This window comes from Herpailurus yagouaroundi, unplaced genomic scaffold, assembly GCF_014898765.1.
Source record: "Herpailurus yagouaroundi ecotype Mexico unplaced genomic scaffold, PumYag 139, whole genome shotgun sequence".
NCBI lineage: Eukaryota > Metazoa > Chordata > Mammalia > Carnivora > Felidae > Herpailurus > Herpailurus yagouaroundi.
The window spans coordinates 2,865,667-2,883,880 of NW_024412394.1; the positions used below are offsets into that span (position 1 = coordinate 2,865,667).

General features: G+C 43.9%; 1 protein-coding gene across 2 annotated transcripts in view; it reads right to left on the reverse strand.

Annotated features, from left to right (window-relative positions):
- Positions 1-700: 700 nt before the first annotated feature.
- The window catches only part of SLC26A8 (solute carrier family 26 member 8), an 83,437-nt gene continuing 65,923 nt past the window's right edge, over positions 701-18,214 (reverse strand). For both annotated transcript variants that reach the window (XM_040473317.1, XM_040473316.1), the window contains 9 exons: positions 18,086-18,181; positions 16,833-16,939; positions 16,682-16,751; positions 16,156-16,248; positions 15,903-16,034; positions 11,557-11,928; positions 7,428-7,482; positions 7,147-7,331; positions 701-1,544 (listed from right to left, as the gene is read on the reverse strand). In XM_040473317.1, the coding sequence (XP_040329251.1) occupies positions 1,083-1,544; positions 7,147-7,331; positions 7,428-7,482; positions 11,557-11,928; positions 15,903-16,034; positions 16,156-16,248; positions 16,682-16,751; positions 16,833-16,939; positions 18,086-18,181 (1,572 nt within the window). In that variant the 3' untranslated portion in view covers positions 701-1,082. The remainder of the gene's footprint in view (positions 1,545-7,146; positions 7,332-7,427; positions 7,483-11,556; positions 11,929-15,902; positions 16,035-16,155; positions 16,249-16,681; positions 16,752-16,832; positions 16,940-18,085; positions 18,182-18,214) is intronic.

Below are 18,214 nucleotides of genomic sequence, written 5' to 3' on the forward strand. Positions count from 1 at the left end.
AGAGACATATTTTAATAAGAATTTCTTTAACCCAACGGATGAGAGAAATTAAGTATCCAAGCAAGAGGAGTCTTGTTTATCGAGTGGAAAATAAAATTCAGGATTCCCTAAACCTTTGCCCAGGGGTCTATATTTATCTTTTGCTTGTAGCTTAATACTAGGTATTTTTTAGCGGGGGAGGGGGAAATTTTTAAAATGGATTTGGACCAAACTAGTAATGACTGACTTTTCCAATTCCTAAGAGGTTGTGTCTGTCATAGACTCCAAGTTTGGTCCACCAAGAATACAGATTCTAGATTGCTTGTATCTTAAAAACTTGTAAGGACGAAACAGTGGTGAATATGAATCTGGATACCAAATAGAGCTCTATAGAGCTAACCTTCTCATCAGTTGGTACAGCTGACTAGTCTTCTGAAACAGTGGGAGGATTAGGAAAACATCCTGCTCTTGGAGTGATGACAAAAGTGTTTTCAGTGTAACAGTTCCTTAGATTATAAGCCTTGCAGGCCGGCTTAACTTAACCTATCTACTTCCCCATTTCCACCACCAGTGTAATGAAGATACCTTGCATATAAAATACCAATGCCACCCAGTTTTTCTTTTTCTTGCTTATATCTTCTTCACCATGTCCACCCACTTCTGGAATTCCTCCCACCCAACCTTTCTTTAGGCTATAGAGAAGGGAAAGAGGCAGGAAGTGTCCAAATGTAACTAGAGTTGTATATTTTATTTGAGTCTCATCTCTTTGGAGAAAGGGGGACGGAGATGAGAGGAGTAAGTTAGAGATGCTTGGACAAAACCCCCAGAGTACGGGGTGTGCAAAGAAGGAAATCCTTTACTAGAATATCTGCTGATGGTGAGATGAGGTAAGCCTAGATAGGGAATTCAGAGGTAACTCTTGGTGTTTAGCATTGTGATCTGGGAGTGAGATCCGTGTTGAGCAAGGAAGAGGCCAGCAGATGAAGGAGTCCCAAATCAAGTATTGCTAGTTTGTAACTAGTCTAGGTCTTCTGACCAAGTGACCCCATTTGGGTGGGGAGGGTTTGCCAAGGGAATCTGACTCCTTATTCCCAGTTCACTTCCTAACAGTCTTCAGTATTATTGTCCTTGGGTGAATATAAATTCATATGTTGACGCCTCCTCTCAACTGGCGGTGTCCCACGCCGAGCCTGAACTGGAGATCTGGGAAGTGTAGACGGATACAGAGACCAGTACTGCTGCCAAGGATAAGTGTGAGCCCTTGGCCTGGGTTTGAGCTCAGCCTCGAGCTCAGCCTCGGGCTCGGGCTCAGGCTCCAACTCAGGCTCTAACTCAGGCTCTAGCTCAGATTCAGGCTCTAGCTCTGACTCAGGCTCCATCCCATGAGTCAGGTCCAGCTCGAGATCTAGTCCAGTCTCTTGTTCTGATTCCACTGTGGGCTCCAGCTCCAGGTCTAGCTCCAACTCCTCCTTTGTTACCGGTTCCTGCATCATGATGTACTCTGGATTTGCGTTTTTAGAGACTTCTAGAAGATTGCCGCTGATTTCATGTCTTGGCTCTCCATTCTAAAATACACACAATTAGATGGGTTAAAATTTACAACTTAATTTAGCTTTTGAACAGTCAAGGAATTTCAGAATACAAAAGGACTTAAGACACCAAGAAATCATGAGTTCCTGGCAAAATAGGAAATCTTCCTGGCCACATCTGCTTTTCATCTTTGCAACCTCTGGTTCCTCAGTTACTCACTATTCTTCAGGCTCTGTCAATCCATAACTTCTGATTTCTTTGGCTTTTCTAGCTAGCCTGGGTTTCATGGTCAACCATTAAAACAGCAGTGGTCTTGATAGCATTCTGAAACATCTTGTCTTCTTGATCTTACTTGTCTTTCCAACCCCATGTGTGATTCTTGGCAGGGCATGTAAGGCCCTTCGTGACCTGGCTTCTTGTCATCTTCTTTAGCTTTACCTATGTCTGTGGTCCCCACCACTACTCTGGCCATAAAGTTAACTAAAGATGCCTGACTTCTGCTTACCTTTGCTCATGCTGTTCCCCGTGCCTGCCTTGTCCTTCTCCTTCTTATCCACATACACTTATTCATCATTCCAGATTCAGATCAAAGACGATCAACCAGGATCTCAGCTTCCTTTGTGTTTCATCTATACTTCACTCACACTTCTGTCATAGTGCCAGTAATGTATTGCTTTTTGTAATTTATAAATCTATTTCCCCTATTAGACTCTAAGCTCTTTGAGGTGGGGCAGTGCCTGGTTTTTGATATCCCCAGTACCAGTGACTGAGCCTATCACCTAGCAGATGCCCCATAGGCTTGGTCAATCAGTTTTACAGCAGCATTCCATAGAATTATCAACTTTCACCTCTCCTGAAATAGTTTTCTCTCTTCTGTCACACAATACTCTTTGGCTTTTCCTCTTTCCTCCCTGGTTGCTTCTTTCTGGTCTCCTTGTTGTCTCCTCTATTTCTTTTGGATTTCTAAATGTTGGCAAGCCTCAGGGCTTCTCTTCTGCATCTACACTCCTTCCATAGGCAATTTTATTTAGTCCCATAATTTTCATTATCATCTATGTGCCAGTGACTTTTTGATCATAACCCTTCCCCTGATCTGTTTGTTCAGGTACCCACTGCCATTCTGACATTTCCACTTGGATGTTTAACAGGCATCTTGAATGCAATACATCTGTAGTAGAACTTGCTCCTCTCCTAGGCTTCCCTAGTTTAAATGCTAGAAAAAAATTTGACATATTCAATACGAAGTCTTAATGTAAGTCCTGATAAGAATGTTAGTAAACTTGGGGCGCCTGGGTGGCGCAGTCGGTTAAGCGTCCGACTTCAGCCAGGTCACGATCTCGCGGTCCGTGGGTTCGAGCCCCGCGTCAGGCTCTGGGCTGATGGCTCGGAGCCTGGAGCCTGTTTCCGATTCTGTGTCTCCCTCTCTCTCTGCCCCTCCCCCGTTCATGCTCTGTCTCTCTCTGTCCCAAAAATAAATAATAAACGTTGAAAAAAAAATAAAAAAAAAAGAATGTTAGTAAACTAGAAAAATACTTTTTTTTTTTTAAAAAAACACAGTAAATATAATGTCTATCTTAAGCCAACTGTTACCACCTTAATAGAAATGCATAAGAAGTTTGTCTCATAAAATTCAGGAGTAAGACAAGACCACCCACTAGTACTTACATTGTTCTGGGAGATGTAGCTAATGCTATAATATATGATACTGAGATAAGAATTTTGACAACTGGAAAATAAGGTATTTATATTATTTGTAGAAGATATTTTTTTTCAATCTGGAAAGCTCAAGAGAATTACCAATGAAACCTTTTAGGTCTGGTAAAAGGATTCACAAATGTAGCCAAATAATTTTATACAAATCAGTAGGTTTATCACAGGCTGGCAATTGCCAGGTAGAAAATATAATTAAAAAAGAATGTTAATTTCAAAAAGCAATACATATGTAAAACAAAGTATAAAGTATCTAGGATTTGTCTATACAAAGAAAGTCACAGGGACACCTGGATGGCTCTGGATGGTTGAGTGTCTGACTCAGGTCATAATTTCACAGGTTCATAGGTTTGAGCCCCGCATCAGGCTCTTTGCACTGACAGAGCCTGCTTGGGATCCTCTCTCTCCCTCTCACTCTGCCTCTCCTGCGCATGCTCTCTCTCTCTAAATAAATAAATAAATAAATAAATAAACTTAAAAAAAAGAAATTTAAAAAAAGGAAAGAAAGTCACAAAACCTTACTATGAATGCAACATTTAAAAGACTGAATGGGGTGCCTGAGTGGCTCAGTCCATTAAGCCTCCGACTCCTATTTCAGCTCAGGTCGCCATCTCACAGCTTGTGAATTCCAAGCCCCGCATCAGGCTCTGTGCTGACAGTGTGGAGCCTGCTTGGGATGCTCTTTCTTTCCCTCACTCTCTGCCCCTCTGGAATTCACTACCTCTCAAAATAAATAAATAAACTTTAAAAAAAAAAGACTGAATAAATACAAAGACAGCTCATGTTCTTCAATAAGATGAACAAATACTGGAAAGATATCAATTCTCAATTTATTTTATATTTCTAATGCAATTGTAATGAGAATTCCAATGGGATTCTTTTGTGGGGGGATGCTAACAAAAGATTCAAAAATTTGCTTGGAAGAATAAATTGGTGAGAATGATTTAGCAAATTTTGAAGTAGACTTCAAACCAAACAGTAAATGTGTTATAAATCTATATTAAAGCTATTAACAACAATGAAACAAAAACTATGCTATAAATAGACTTCAGTTTTCATAATAATGTAATATTTTATGAAAATAGCATTTCAAATCAGCAGAGGAAAGAAAGCTTATTCAATAGATGAGTTTTCTCAGAATTGTTAGCTGTACAGGTAAAAAATAAAAGATTATTCTTTAACCCCATACACTGAAATACATTTTACCTAGATTAAAAAGCATAATATATAAACACTTAAAACATTAAAATCTAGAAGAAAACATAAATGATTAGTTTACTTCCTAAGTGAGAATGACATTCTAAACAAAAGGCAAACAGAAAATAAGAAAGGTTAATATGGGAAAGGCAATGTCATATATAACATAAATCTGTCAAGTGTATCATAATTTATAAATAAAACAGAGAAACTTTCACTTATAGAAAAGGCAGACTACATAATTCAGACCCACCCTCCTACTGAGGACAGCCAGGAGAGCTGGGTAAAATATTTTATTTTTATTTATTTTTTAAAGTTTATTTATTTATTTTGAGAGAGAGAGAGAGAGAGAGAGCTCACTGCAGAGCCTGATGTGAGACTCAAACTCATAAACCATGAGTTCATGACCTGAGCCAAAACCAAGAGTTGGACACTTAATTGACTAAGCCACCCAGGTGCCCCTGAATAAAATATTTTAAAACTTCTGCTTGAAGATACCATAAAGCTAACAAGATTATAATGAAGATTTGGAAAAGGTGAAAATCTATAGAGGTGAGTCTGGCATTTGGGACCACTTTTGTAGAAGGTATGTGACGATCTCGAAGTGGCACATATATGCAGAGAACAGTGCTTTTGACAGCTTTAAGGGCTTAAGGTTGCCAAAATTGCATTCTAGGGTCTGCCAAGGGAGGGTCTGTGGCATACCTTCCCAGAGACTGCAGCTGGGCTCTGGGTCATCTGGATGGCCTAGAACACCTTGAGTCCTAAAATCAGATCAGTTACCCTGGATTGCTAGTGCCTCCAGGGACTTGGCAAAACAATGAAGTTCTTTCCAGAAGAAAAACATCATCCTGGATCTCAGAGTATTTTTATAAACATTTTCTAAATACAGTGTCTGGCACACACCCAAAGATTGCCGGGCACACTAGACTTTGATAGTAAAAAATGCACATTGAATCTCTAAGGCAGTGGTTCTCAAAGTGTAGTTTCTGTATTGTTAGCATCAGTATTACCCAGTACTTGTTAGCAATGCAAATTCTCAGACCCTACCCCAGACCCATTGAATCAGAAATTTAGGGGAGATGGGGCTACAGAGAGGGCCCAGCAGTCAGTGTTTTAACAGCAGATTTTGGTGACTCAGACGCATACTAACGTTTGAGAACCACAGGAAATCTCCAAACATAAGCAGAGGGACCGCTGGCCAGACATGTTGTTAAAAGAATGGTTACTCCAGGTGGGAATGGGCCTAAGAAGCTCTGAGATTTCTTCCAACTGAAAGGTTTTGTGACTCTATGATTTTATAGACGGGAGTGGACTATAGAGCAGAATAGAAAAAATATGTCCATTGAGGAAAAAGTTGCTCTGGATAAGTGGAGGCACATAACCTGTGAGAATTCTCAATAAGCAAGGGAAATACATTACGTTAAAAAGAAGAAGAAAGAAAAAGGCCATGTTTTATAAGCTTGGATATCTTTTACTTTACTTAAACTTTTCAAAAAAAATTCCACACTTTATTGCTCTGGTAATACTTCTCTTGTCATAAAAAATTCAAACATGATTAAAATGTAATAAGTCAAAGAATCAAGGATTTAATTAAAAAATAATTTCTGGGGTGCCTGGGTGGCTCAGTTGGTTGAGCGTCCAACCTCAGCTCTGGTCACGATCTTACAGTTTGGTTCGTGAGTTCAACCCCGCGTTGGGATCTGTGCTGACAGCTCAGAGCCCTGAGCCTTCTTCAGATTCTATGTCTTCCTCTCTCTCTGCCTCCCCGCCCCCCGCTTGCACTCTGTCTCTCTCTCTCTCTCTCTCAAAAATATAGGTTAAAAAAATAAAAAAAAATAATTTCTAGTTGTTAGATAATGTTTGATGCCCATCTGTGTTTTAATTTCCTTTTCTTTGTGGCGGGGGACACAATTAACCTTCACAGACTCTGATTTAAAAGCACTGAAGTAGGGGGACACCTGGGTGGCTCAGTCAGTTAAGCTGCGAACTTCAGCTCAGGTCGTGATCTCATGGTTTGTGAGTTCAAGTCCCACTTCAGGCTCTGTGCTGAGAGCTTGGAGCCCGCTTCATATCCTGTGTCCTCCGTGCTCTCTGCCCTTCCCCCACTCATTCTCTCTCTCTCTCTCTCTCTCTCTCTCTCTCAAAAATAAATAAACTTAAAAAAATAAAAATCAAATAAAAACACTGCAGTTGGCCCAGGCCTTTACTTAGACAGCTAAAATAGACAGCTAAAAGTTCTGGCTTATGTATCATTCTCCTTTGCATTTTTCAGGTTGAGTAAATCTTATATATTACTCACAATGTAAATAATAGCCAAAGTGTTAAACTGGCAGATCTTTACCTCTGTGAGTTCATTAGTTCTATTTTTCATCCCAAGGGTGGTATAGGCATGGATTCTAAAGGTATAGCTGGTGGAGATATTTAAAATATTCGGGAATTTGGGATGGCACTGGCATTAATCAAGCTTGCTATAAAAGAATCCTTGAGACCTCTGCTGGGTTGGGTAACCCTCTCTTCAGTTGGGAAAGATGCCACCCAGATGCCATGGCAGTGGGGGAACTTGGGATTCAGGTCCACTGTTATTTACCAACTGATAAGGGAGCACTTCAACATCTCAAAGTCTGGCCCAGCCATACTCAAAAGCCTTTCCTGGACATTGCTCATCTCTACTTAATCAGGTGTCTCCCCACTGCTCGCCCCACACCATGATGCTTCACATCATCCAACCTTGTCTCTTTCTGAGTAGGCTTCCCGTATCACTGTCTCGGATTCATCCACGCTTAACTCGGAGGACTCTGGAAACTTCCTTGACAGGGCAAATAGCACGGCATCGTGGAGGGTGAGGAAGAGCTGGGCCTTGGTGATGCCAGCGTCAAAGAAATCATTCTTCTCAAATGCCTTGACCACAGAAGCTGCAAACCAAACCCAGAACATACACAGGGTCAGACGCCTGAGGAGGACAGCACCCAGGGTACAAACAGTCCTCTCATAGGGTGAAGGATACTCACTGTGACACCCTGAAAAGAGCACCAAAATGTTGGCATTTTGGAAAGCGTTGCACATCTGTGGGGAGAGAGCAAATCAGCGTTAGTGATCTTCACACGCACTACAAAAGAGCCTTCTAATTAGAGGAGTTTTAATACCCCTTTGGCCATTCACTTGTCTGGGTATAGGTACCTCTGCATTCCAGTTCAGCTCTATAAACATTTGATGCGTGGACTTCCACATGCCAGGAAATGTCTAAAGTGCTAGGAATACAAAAGAGAATCAGATGGTCTCATGTGAGGTGGGGAGTGAGAGGGAGTGTTGCCCATGGTCTCTGGGGGGCAGGGGCGGGGAAACAGTTCCCATAAAGAGGTAATGCTTCTGGGGAGCCTGGGTGGCTCAGTTGTTTAAGTATCTGACTCTTGATTTAGGCTCGGGTCATGATCTCATGATTCAAGAGATCGAGCCCAGTGTCAGGCTCTGTCCCTCTCTCTCTGCCCCGCCCCTTCCAAATAAATACATAAACTTAAAAGAGAGAGAGAGAGAGAGAGAGAGAGAGAGAGAGAGAGAGAATGCTACTGAGGACAGTGCTAGAAGAGAGACAGGCATGGGTATGATGGGAACACAATGGACAGCCTTCATGAACAGCCGTTCTTGGTATTATTGTTTAGTGTATGCATGTGACCCCCTTCTTCCTGGAGTTCGCTGAGCAGAGGAGGAAAACGAGGCTCAGAGCTGGTCAAGTGATATTGTAGAGAATGGAATTCAGGAGTCCTGAAGGTCATATCTGGAACTTCTCTGCAAAGTTGCATTTAACTTTAGTAAAACAGCAGATATTTAGGAGTAGCAGATCAGTAAACATCAGATACTGACCTCAAGTTTACTTCAGCCAGTATATCTGCTCTGGTGCGATAACTTTTAAAGTCCATGTTAACCTTAACACTCTCAGATTGAATAGACTCCAACCCTGAGCAAGGAGTTAAAATATCAAAAGACACAAATAAAACAGACTCCACTTGGGGCACTTAGGTGGCTCAGTTGATTGAGCATCCGACTCTTGACTTCAGTCCAGGTCACGATCTCATGGTCTTGAGATCAAGCCCCACATTGGGCTCCATGTGGGCGTGGTGCCTGCTTCTGACTCTCTCTCTCTCTCTCTCTCTCTCTCTGCCCCTCTCCTCTGCCCATGCTCTCTCTCTTTCTCAACCAAACCAAACCAAAACAAAACAAAACCAAAACACAAAAACCTGATACTTCTTTTACCAAGAGGAAACAAGAAAATCATTCTTGATCATGGTCATTTGATAAAGAGCCACTATGGACATACTTTATTTGTTTGTTTGTTTGTTTATTGGCAGAGGGAGAGAGAGAGAGAGAGAGAGAGAGAGAGAGAATCTTAAGCAAGCTCCACACCCAGCATGAAGCTCCATGCGAGTCTCCATCTCACAACTATGAGATCCTGACCTGAGCTGAAATCAAGAGATGGACACTTAACCGACTGAGCCACCCAAGTGCCTCTGGACATACTCTAAATGACAAGCAATGGGAGAGTGACATTTCATGAATTAGGAAGAAGCTTAAATTGCATGATTGTCTCTAATAAGAATGACTGCTGGGATTTTTTTCAGTAAATTTAAGTTTTCAAAGTTAAAGTAAACAAAAAATAATGATTTCCTCCAATTGGGCTGTATGAAACAATTAGAGAACGGTGGGGCGCCTGGGGGCTCAGTCCGTTAAGTGTCCGACTTCGGCTCAGGTCATGATCTCACAGTTTGTGAGTTCAAGCCCCACATCCAAGCCCCCGCTTTGGATCCTCTGTCCCCTTCTCTCTCTCTTCCCCTCCCCTGCTTATGCTCTTTCTCAAAAACAAATAAATATTTAAATCTTTTTAAAAAAAGAAGAACTCGGGGCGCCTGGGTGGCGCAGTCGGTTAAGCGTCCGATTTCAGCCAGGTCACGATCTCGCGGTCCGTGAGTTCGAGCCCCGCGTTGGGCTCTGGGCTGATGGCTCAGAGCCTGGACCCTGTTTCCGATTCTGTGTCTCCCTCTCTCTCTGCCCCTCCCCCGTTCATGCTCTGTCTCTCTCTGTCCCCCCCCCCAAAAAAATAAATAAACGTTGAAAAAAATTAAAAAAATAAATAAATAAAATAAAAAAAGAAGAACAATTACAGAAGGAATGAAGAAATGTGTAACTTCAAGGTGAGAAAGTGCACCTCGAATCTCTGAAGGCTGTAAAGTAAAGGTGTCTACATTGCCTCTACATTGGGCTGGAGTAGAAAGTCATTAACACAGGCCAGGTGTGGATGGGTTATGCCAAGGACCAGAACATATGGTGCCTCCACAAAAAAAGGAAAGCAAGAGGGGAGAGACAGAATAGCACCACTCTTACTACAGAACAGGAGGAAGAATGGTATAAAGTCAGATGCTTTGAGTCCCCATGCTGGGCAGGCCGCTTACTAGCTGTGAGCCTAGAACTCCTAAGGGGGAATATGACTTGCCTCTCAGGGCTAGTGGGAGAATTAAATGAAACAGTGTATATGAATGTGCCCAACTCAGTCTGCCATGTAGCAGGCATTTGATAATGTAGGTTTAATGACATCTAAAGCAGTAACTACCAAGTGAGAATGGGAGAAGAGAACGCACCCCAGCAGTACACCCTAAGATGGAGAAGTCCAAAAGTTGAGACATCACCAAGTAGAACCGAATCTGCAAATGGGGTGGAGAAGAGGATGTCTTGGATGGGAAAGCCCTTAACGTTCATCTCTTCCAAGTCTCGTTTTATTTATTTATCTTTTACATATTTATTTGTTTTTGGGAGAACACAAGCAAGAGGGGCAGAGAGAGGGGGACAGAGGATCTGAAGCGGGCTCTGCACTGACAGGCTGACAGCAGCGAGCCTGATGTGGGGCTCGAATTCATGAACCGCGAGATCGTGACCTGAATCCAATCAAAGTTGGATGCTCAACCGACTGAGCCACCCAGGTGCCCCCCTTCCAGGTCTCTCGTTTTATAGATGAGCAAACGAAGGCCCAGTGCAATTTAGTAAATTACCTCAGGTCTGATGGACAGTGAACAGTAGCAAACCCAGGACAGAGTACACACCCACAGAGTGCCAACCAGAGTTCTTTCTGCTACGAGAAGCTTCCTGTTGCCTCAAACCAAAGAGGAACTGGACTCACTTAAGACAGAATCATATTTCCTTAGGAATAAAGTTTGATAAAATAGGATAAAAGAATAGGATAAAATAGGAATAAAGTTTGATAAAAGAGGATAAAAGAAGGAAAGTCAACCAAAGGAGCAGGTTTCAAAAAACAAAACAAAACAAAACAAAACAAAACAAGTGGGTGCAGTCAGCGTCCAGGAAGTGGGTGTTCAGGATGTTTAAACCTGAGCCACCACCAAAAGGAGCAAGAGTGAGGCAGAGGGCTGTAAACTGAGATAAGCTGGCTGAAAGGCAGATACAGTACTTAGAAGACATCAACAATAAAAACCGATACAGTTAGCTGTGCACCTAAACTGTCCAGGCTGTATAAGAAGGAGAGGAATGAAAATTGTCAAGAGAAATCAGAGAGTAGGAGAGAAGCCGGGACTCAGGGGTACGGCTTCTGAAGGAAACGTCTTCCCTGCCCTTTGCACCCAATGATGCAGGCAATGAGGAGGGAACTGGGGGAGATCCTGTAGGTTCCGGACTGGGCAGCCCCAGGCTTGCCAGGGCCATTTTATCATGTCTTCACATCTGAGAATGTTTTACAATGTCTACCTCAGAGCAGATGAAGAGTGAGAATTCTTGGTGTGCTTTTTTTTCTCCTGTAGCATTCAGACCTATTGAAAAGATGTGCAGTGAACTCCCAGGAGATCCTGGGAGTTGCTGGGTGTGGCACAGATAGCTGTTTTCCATTCTGGATTTTTTGAGAAGTGACATGCCTTGCTTACAGAGCCAACCCCAGTTCAAAAAACAAGGTTGGTTTCTTTCCTTTTCATTCCGGTTGACCTTAAACTATCTTTAGTGTCCAAGTTTCTAGTGGCCCTGGGGTCACATAGCAGCTGATCAGTGACTCAGAGGATTCCATCAGGGTCGGGGCTGGTGAGGGGGGGGGGGTGGGCAGTGGTAGGAGGGGATCAGAGCTCTTGTGAAAGCCTGCTCAGTACTTACTTGTCTTAAGGACACTGAAGCCCGTGAATCCACGAAATGTACCATGGAGAAATCCAGGATAATGGTGTGGATGCTGGGTAGATGAGAGGTATCCGAGAAGGGAAGGAGTGACCTGTTCCTCTCTTGGGTTTCCACAGCGGCAGGCAGTGGCATCAAGCTGTTTCTACGGGGGTCATTAGAAACCCAAACTTTGTCCACGTCCTCGTAGCTTTGCCCTTGATTTCTGTAAGTCGTGGAAGATACGATGTACGGTACTTCCTCATGGGACACGGATTGGCACGTGTTCATGCTGTCGAAATGCGAGCAGCGGATCAGGTTAATGGAGGATGAGTCGCGGTCCTGTCTACTTTCAAATCGTTCTGTGTAGACAACCTGGGACAACAGAGTTAAGGGAGGACCGTGAGGAGGCTCGAGCAGGGGCTACAAGTACCTGCAATGATGCCATTTCTGTCTCCTGACTCACCTCCCTCTCCCTCAGGAAACCTCCCCACAGACCAGGTGCTTGGATTTCGCTCGGACACCTCACTGTCACTTCACGCTCGTGACCGAAAAAGCCGCATTCATCTTGCCATATCCTTGCCGCTCGTGGCATTGCCCTCCCAACTTTCCTCTGCGTACCGATGATGCTTTCATTGCCCTGTGAGCCAGACTTAAGATAATCTTTGGTTTAGTCCTTCCCCTCATCCCTGGGCTCTAGTTTGTCTTGGTGCCTACTAAGAGTTTGTTTGAAGGGTTTCTTCCATCAGTCCCTTTTCTCAACACTTCCATCTTTCATCAGGCTTCCTTAAGAAGACAGAAATTACTCGCGCGGGCCTATTTTTCCCTTTCACTCCTTTCATCCTAATAGGCCTGGAGAGCCTGCCGTGGCTTAAGGACAGCACCAAGCACCGGGAATACAATGGCAGGGAAGAGGTGAATGCCCACTTTGCAGTCACAGGTAATGGCTACGCGTCCCACCTTCTACGTGGGGAGAGGGCACGTGTCCGTTCAACGCATCAACAACAACAGAGATGGACAAAAACCATGAGGCACTTGCTAGAGTGGTACAGTCTGGGCGATATTGTGCTTATTATATTGCTTATAAAAAATTTTTTTAAATACAAAAATGGGGGGGGCATCTGGGTGGCTCAGTTGGTTAAGCATCTGACTCTTGCTTTTTTTTTTTTTAAACAATTTTTTAAAGTTTTTAAATTTATTTTGAGAGAGAGAGAGAGAGAGAGAGAGAGAGCGAGCAAGTGGGGTAGGGGCAGAGAGAGAGGGGAGAGAATGAATCCCAAGCACACTCTGCATGGTCAGTGCAGAGCCCGATGCAGGGCTCGAACTCAGCAATGGTGAGATCGTGACCTGAGCCAAAATCAAGAGTCGGGCGCTTAACTGACTGAGCCACCCAGGCACCCCTAACTGACTCTTGCTTTCGGCTCATGAGCTCGCGATTCGTGGGTTCAAACCCTGCATCAGGCTCTGCGCTGACAGCACGGAGCCTGTCTGGGATTCTCTCCCTCTGCCTGTACCTCCCCCCACTCAAAATAAATAAATACACATTTAAACAAGTACAAAAACATTAAGGTAAAAACCGTACGAGGTAGTATGTTTTGCATAACAGAAAAAAAAGTGGTATGCACAGATAATAAGTTACGGTTCAAAGGACAGGGGTGTTCCTTAAGGCTTCAGAGTCACTGAGGCCAGGCCTCTGGAGGACAGGCACAGTGACAGGGAGATGCAAGATCCTTCAGGCAGAAGGAGACCTCTGAGAGCCTCCCTTTTCTCTCCTTCATCCACTCTACACTCTTGTCCTTCAAAGACTTTCATGATCCACTCGTGCCGTGTCTGCCTGAACTTACTTTCCAGGCCAAACCTCTTGCTGTTGAGGACCTCATAGTTGTTTCTACCTCAGCGTCTTTGTTCAAGTCCGTCCACAGACGGGGAGTCCTCTTTTTTCCTATCTGACCTAAATCCAAATTTCTCTCTCCTGCCTAGCTCAAGCCCATTGCTATCAAGAAGTTGTTTCCTGACTTCTCGAACTCATGCTGATCTCTCTTTAGGATTGTTAAAATCTTTACTTAGAGTTGTTAAAATCTAAAGACACAGTTTTGAACGTGACAGATACTGTGTGGAATGGTTTACTCTCCTACTTCATCAATTTTAAGACGTCCCAGTACTTTCTATATTATCAAGAAAGAAAAGAAATCACTGCAAATTAAACTGTGGCATGCCATCAGCTGTGCACTGAATCCAAATTTCAGAGATGTGAAAAAACATGGAGCATAGGATTGACAAAATACAATAATAGCCGTGTAGGTCACATTAACAGAGAGTCATCTCCCTAGCTTGATTTACAATTCCATGAACTGGGGCGCCTGGCTAGCTCAGTGAGTGGAGTGTGCAACTCTCGATCTCGGGGTTGTGAGTTCGAGCCCCATGTTGGGTGCACAGATCACTCAAAAATAAAATATTTTAAAAAAATTTCATGAATTGCTACAAAATAACTCTCTGAGTGGGTGTAGAGATGAAACAAAGTTGTCCATGAACTGATCAATCTTAAAGTGGATGGTGGGTACACAGAGGCTCATACTTGTGTCTACTTTTGTCAATGTTTTGAAGGACAAATGTCCTTTTTAAAAAAGGACAACCTGGGGGTGCCTGGGTGGCTCCATCGGTTGAGCGTCCAACTCTTGATTTTGGCTCAGGTCATGATCTCACAGTTCGTGAGTTCCAGCCCCGTGTCGGGCTCTGCACTGACCGTGCAGAGCTTGCTTTGAATTCTCTGTCTCCCTTTCTCTCTGCCCCTTCCCTGCTCACGCTCACTCTCTCTTTCTCTCTCTCAAAATAAACAAACATTAAAACAATTAAAAATGAATAAATAAATAAATAAATAAATAAATAAAATTAAAAAGGGCAGCCTGGATGAACCTTGAGGACATTATACTAAGTGAAGTAAGCCAGTCACAAAAAGACAAATACCGTATGATTCCACTTAATGAGGTATCTGGAATAGTCAAATTCATAGAGACAGAAGGTAGAGCGGTGGTAGCCAGGGGCTGGGCAGGGGGTGGGGGGCGGGGAGGAGGAAACGGGGAGCTCTTGTTTAACGGGTACAGAGCTCCAGTTTTGCAAGATGAAAAAATTCTGGAGGTAGGTGGTAGTGATGCTTACACAACAATGGGAATATATTTAACACTACTGACTGTACACTTAAAAATAGTTACCATGGTAAGTTTTATGTTATATGTCTTTTTGCCACAAGAAAAAAGAAAAAGAAAACAGAGCTACTTAAGGGCAGAGACCCTTAAAATTCATTTTCTTTTTTCATTGCATCACAGTTCTGGGCACAGGGTAGAAACTCAAATGCTTTGTGATCCTATTCTGCTCTGAAGTGTATTTGCTGATGTCCTGTAAACATCCTCGACAATGCTCAGTGCAGTGTGGATACTGAACAAAAATTTGATACAGTGTTAATTTCATCCTCTTGGCAGGAAAGTTGGTGTTTTCGGGGAGTTCAGTAGAGCCTACACTCCACTAGGGTGTATGGGAAGGAGAGTGGGTGCTTGGCGTTTGGAAGGGCCAACATGAGGAGGGGGACAGGAGATGTTTGTGGTGGGGGAGTAAATGTGTGTGTGTGTGTGTGTGTGTGTGTGTGTGTGTGTGTGTAGATAGAGCTGCCCCTCCAGGGTATAAGTATAGGCTGGGTGAAAGGCCCCCAAAGCTAGAAATGAGCAGCCCCGCTGAGGGGAAAGGAAATAAATATTAGATGAAGGGAATTAATTTAATTTAGATCAAGTCTGAATTGGAAATAATGAGCACTTTATAATTCATCAGCCAAAATAGCCTTCAGATGGTGTGAAGTTTCCATCTTCGCTTACCCGCCCTCCACCCCCCACCACCATTTCCTCGGTCACAGGCAGACATCAGGAGACCCTGGCATGTCCTTGAGAAGGGCAGCCACCTTAACTCTGCTGCTTTTGTTGGAACTGGAAAACAATCTTTCAGCCACTTGTTTTCAGAAATCGAAAGCCAGGCAGGTGAAAGTCAGGGAAATAGGTATAACTAGGGTATTACCGTCCATCTCAGTAGGCAAACTGTGCTCTCTGCGCTCAGGTCAGTCACTGGCCATTGAGTAGCGACCCAAACATCTCCTCCTACCTACTAAGGTCAAGATCTACATCTCAAAAGGGGACCGTGCCTTCATTGCTGGGTAGAAATCTCTGATTTCCAGTTACCCATGGTCCATCTAAGAGTCAAAGCCCCTGAGGGGGTTTTGATTTTCTTTCCTTACTTCTTCTTCAACTACCAGTGCACTTCTTTATAAAATGTGGAGAAAAATGCAGAAAGGAAAAGAGGTTTCCAACCCTGGGTGGTGGCTCCTGTTCGTCACAGTTGCAGAAACACTGACAGATCTTTTCTTCCTGTGAGCTGTCTTCATTTTGATTAAACAGGTGGAACACTTCTTCTTCTTTAAGAGGCACCCCTACCATTTCAACCTGAGAGATGTAAGAGACAGGCCAGGTGGTGAGTGGGGGAAGGAAGAGGGGGTGTCCCTGGGGAGGGGGCGGGGGAGGGGGAGGGGAGCAGGTGGAGAAAGGCAGGGGAGGAAGCCACCACCTCTTTTAATAGCTTGTGCTTTAGCTGATCAACATTGACGAATGTAATGGAGTTGCGGCACTGGAAGATTTTCACCCCAGGAATGTTTTTAACCTGCAAGACAAATGTGAAGTGGAGGGAAGCTTCTCAGCTCTTTTGTAGAATAAGAAAGCATCTCTAGAACTCCCTAGAGAATCTGGATTCTTCTTCCTAAGAAGCCAGGATTAGCAAATTCTTCCCTGTCATTTTCACCCCCTGCTTTTCCTGCTTTCTTCTCCGCCTTCCATTTGTTCTTTTCTTTTTCTTGGCCTTCCCCACCACCCCTCCCCACCAAGGACATGATCCTTAACTGGCTGCAGCACTCTGAGGATCTACCTACTTAAGTTCCCCACCTCCACTGTCCTGCATCACTTTCCCCACCTCTGCAAACACGTGTCCGTAGGTTAGCAAACAACAACAGCAAAGGGATTGTTGTAGAAAAACCAAGCAGCAGGCCTGGTCCAGACCATCCTTTGGGCAGAGGAGCGGGACTGATCTGGGATCTTACCTCCCGATAGTCATTGAAGCTTCTATAGATGTTGGTGTTAGGGATCTGACCCAGGAGGAAAATCTTAGTTCTGAAAGGAAACATATGCGCTTTCAGGTCATAGTTGCCTTACCTCGCCACAGCCAGCCTCCTATCACCTGAGACAAAGTACCTGTGTGACCGAACAGCGATGATGAAGAAGGCAAAGGCTAGTGAAACGAGTAGTCCCACATCCAGTCCCAGGAAAATCGCAGATACGAAAGTAACCATCCAGATAATCTTATGGAGAAGTGGGGGGAAGGAAGAAGGGGAAGGGAAGACCATGACCATAAGCACAAGTGGGAAGATCAGTTGTATCTCTCAACCCATCTTCTCCTTCCCGCTCCCTCCCGAAACCCAGGGTGCAGAGAACAAACTGCACAGCCCTCTGGGCCGTCGCCTTCACAAATGATTGGGTCCCAACGCTGCCTAGCCATTCTTGCAGGTGTCCTTGATCACTTCTCTCTTCAATTCTCTCTTGAAACCTCATGTGCAAAATAGGGATAACAAAATCTACTTTATAGGCTTTTTTTGTGTGTGTGTGTGATTAAAAATATCATCCCCAAAGCAACACATAGTAGTTGCTATTTTAAGACCTTTTTGTGGCTATTGGGAATCTTTAACATCCTTTTTGGCCCCTTACCTCACCACCTTTTCCATCGCTCTCCATCGCTCTCAGCAAGCCACCTGACTTTCATCTTCATAGTGTGGATAGGCTAAAACTCCCTTGAATATTTGCTCCCCCCCCACCCCCGCCACCTGCTACTTGTTAGTTACTGTCCCCATGTCATTCTCCCTCCCTGTCTCCAGTCCTGCTGGAAGGGCTACCCCTCTTCCTAGAAGTGGTACCTGTGCACTGGACCACATACCCTCGTAGCTCCTCAGGGACCTGGATCCAAAAACTACCCCCTTTCATTTCTCTTTGCCTCTATGGGGTTCCTCTCCTTTCATCGTATTATATCCCCCATATTTTATTTTTTGCTGTTTCCCCTTTGTGTCCCCAGTTTTGTGCTCTAGATGGGAGCAGGGTTCTCCAGCAGCTCTGCCTCTCAAGACACCACCTTCTCATAGCAGGATTTGTCTCTCCTATCCTGGCATGCAATCACACTGACTGGATTAAAAGTCGTTTGACTACTTAATGTGTGGCAAACCCTTTTACTAGATTCGTACCTAACTGTGGCCACTTCTGTCCTTTTCATTTAATTTTGCATAGTTGGAATGACATTTCAGCATTCCATGCACCCATTTTTTCTTTTTTTAGGCTTGAGTATCAGATGTTGAAGAATTGCTAGGGTACTTCACCCTGATCTCTTTGTTTGTTCTCGCGCCCTATTTCTGACCTTCCCCCCTGTCCTTCCCTACCTCGGCCAGCGCATCTGTACTCACACAGTCATACTGGTTCTGCCTCCACAGATGGGGTACGTTGTAAATGGTTTCAAGGTAGGGGAAGATGTTGCTCAGAATAATACCAGCCAGCACAGCCTGCGGGGGGCGCAGGGGGGGGGGGGAAGGTAA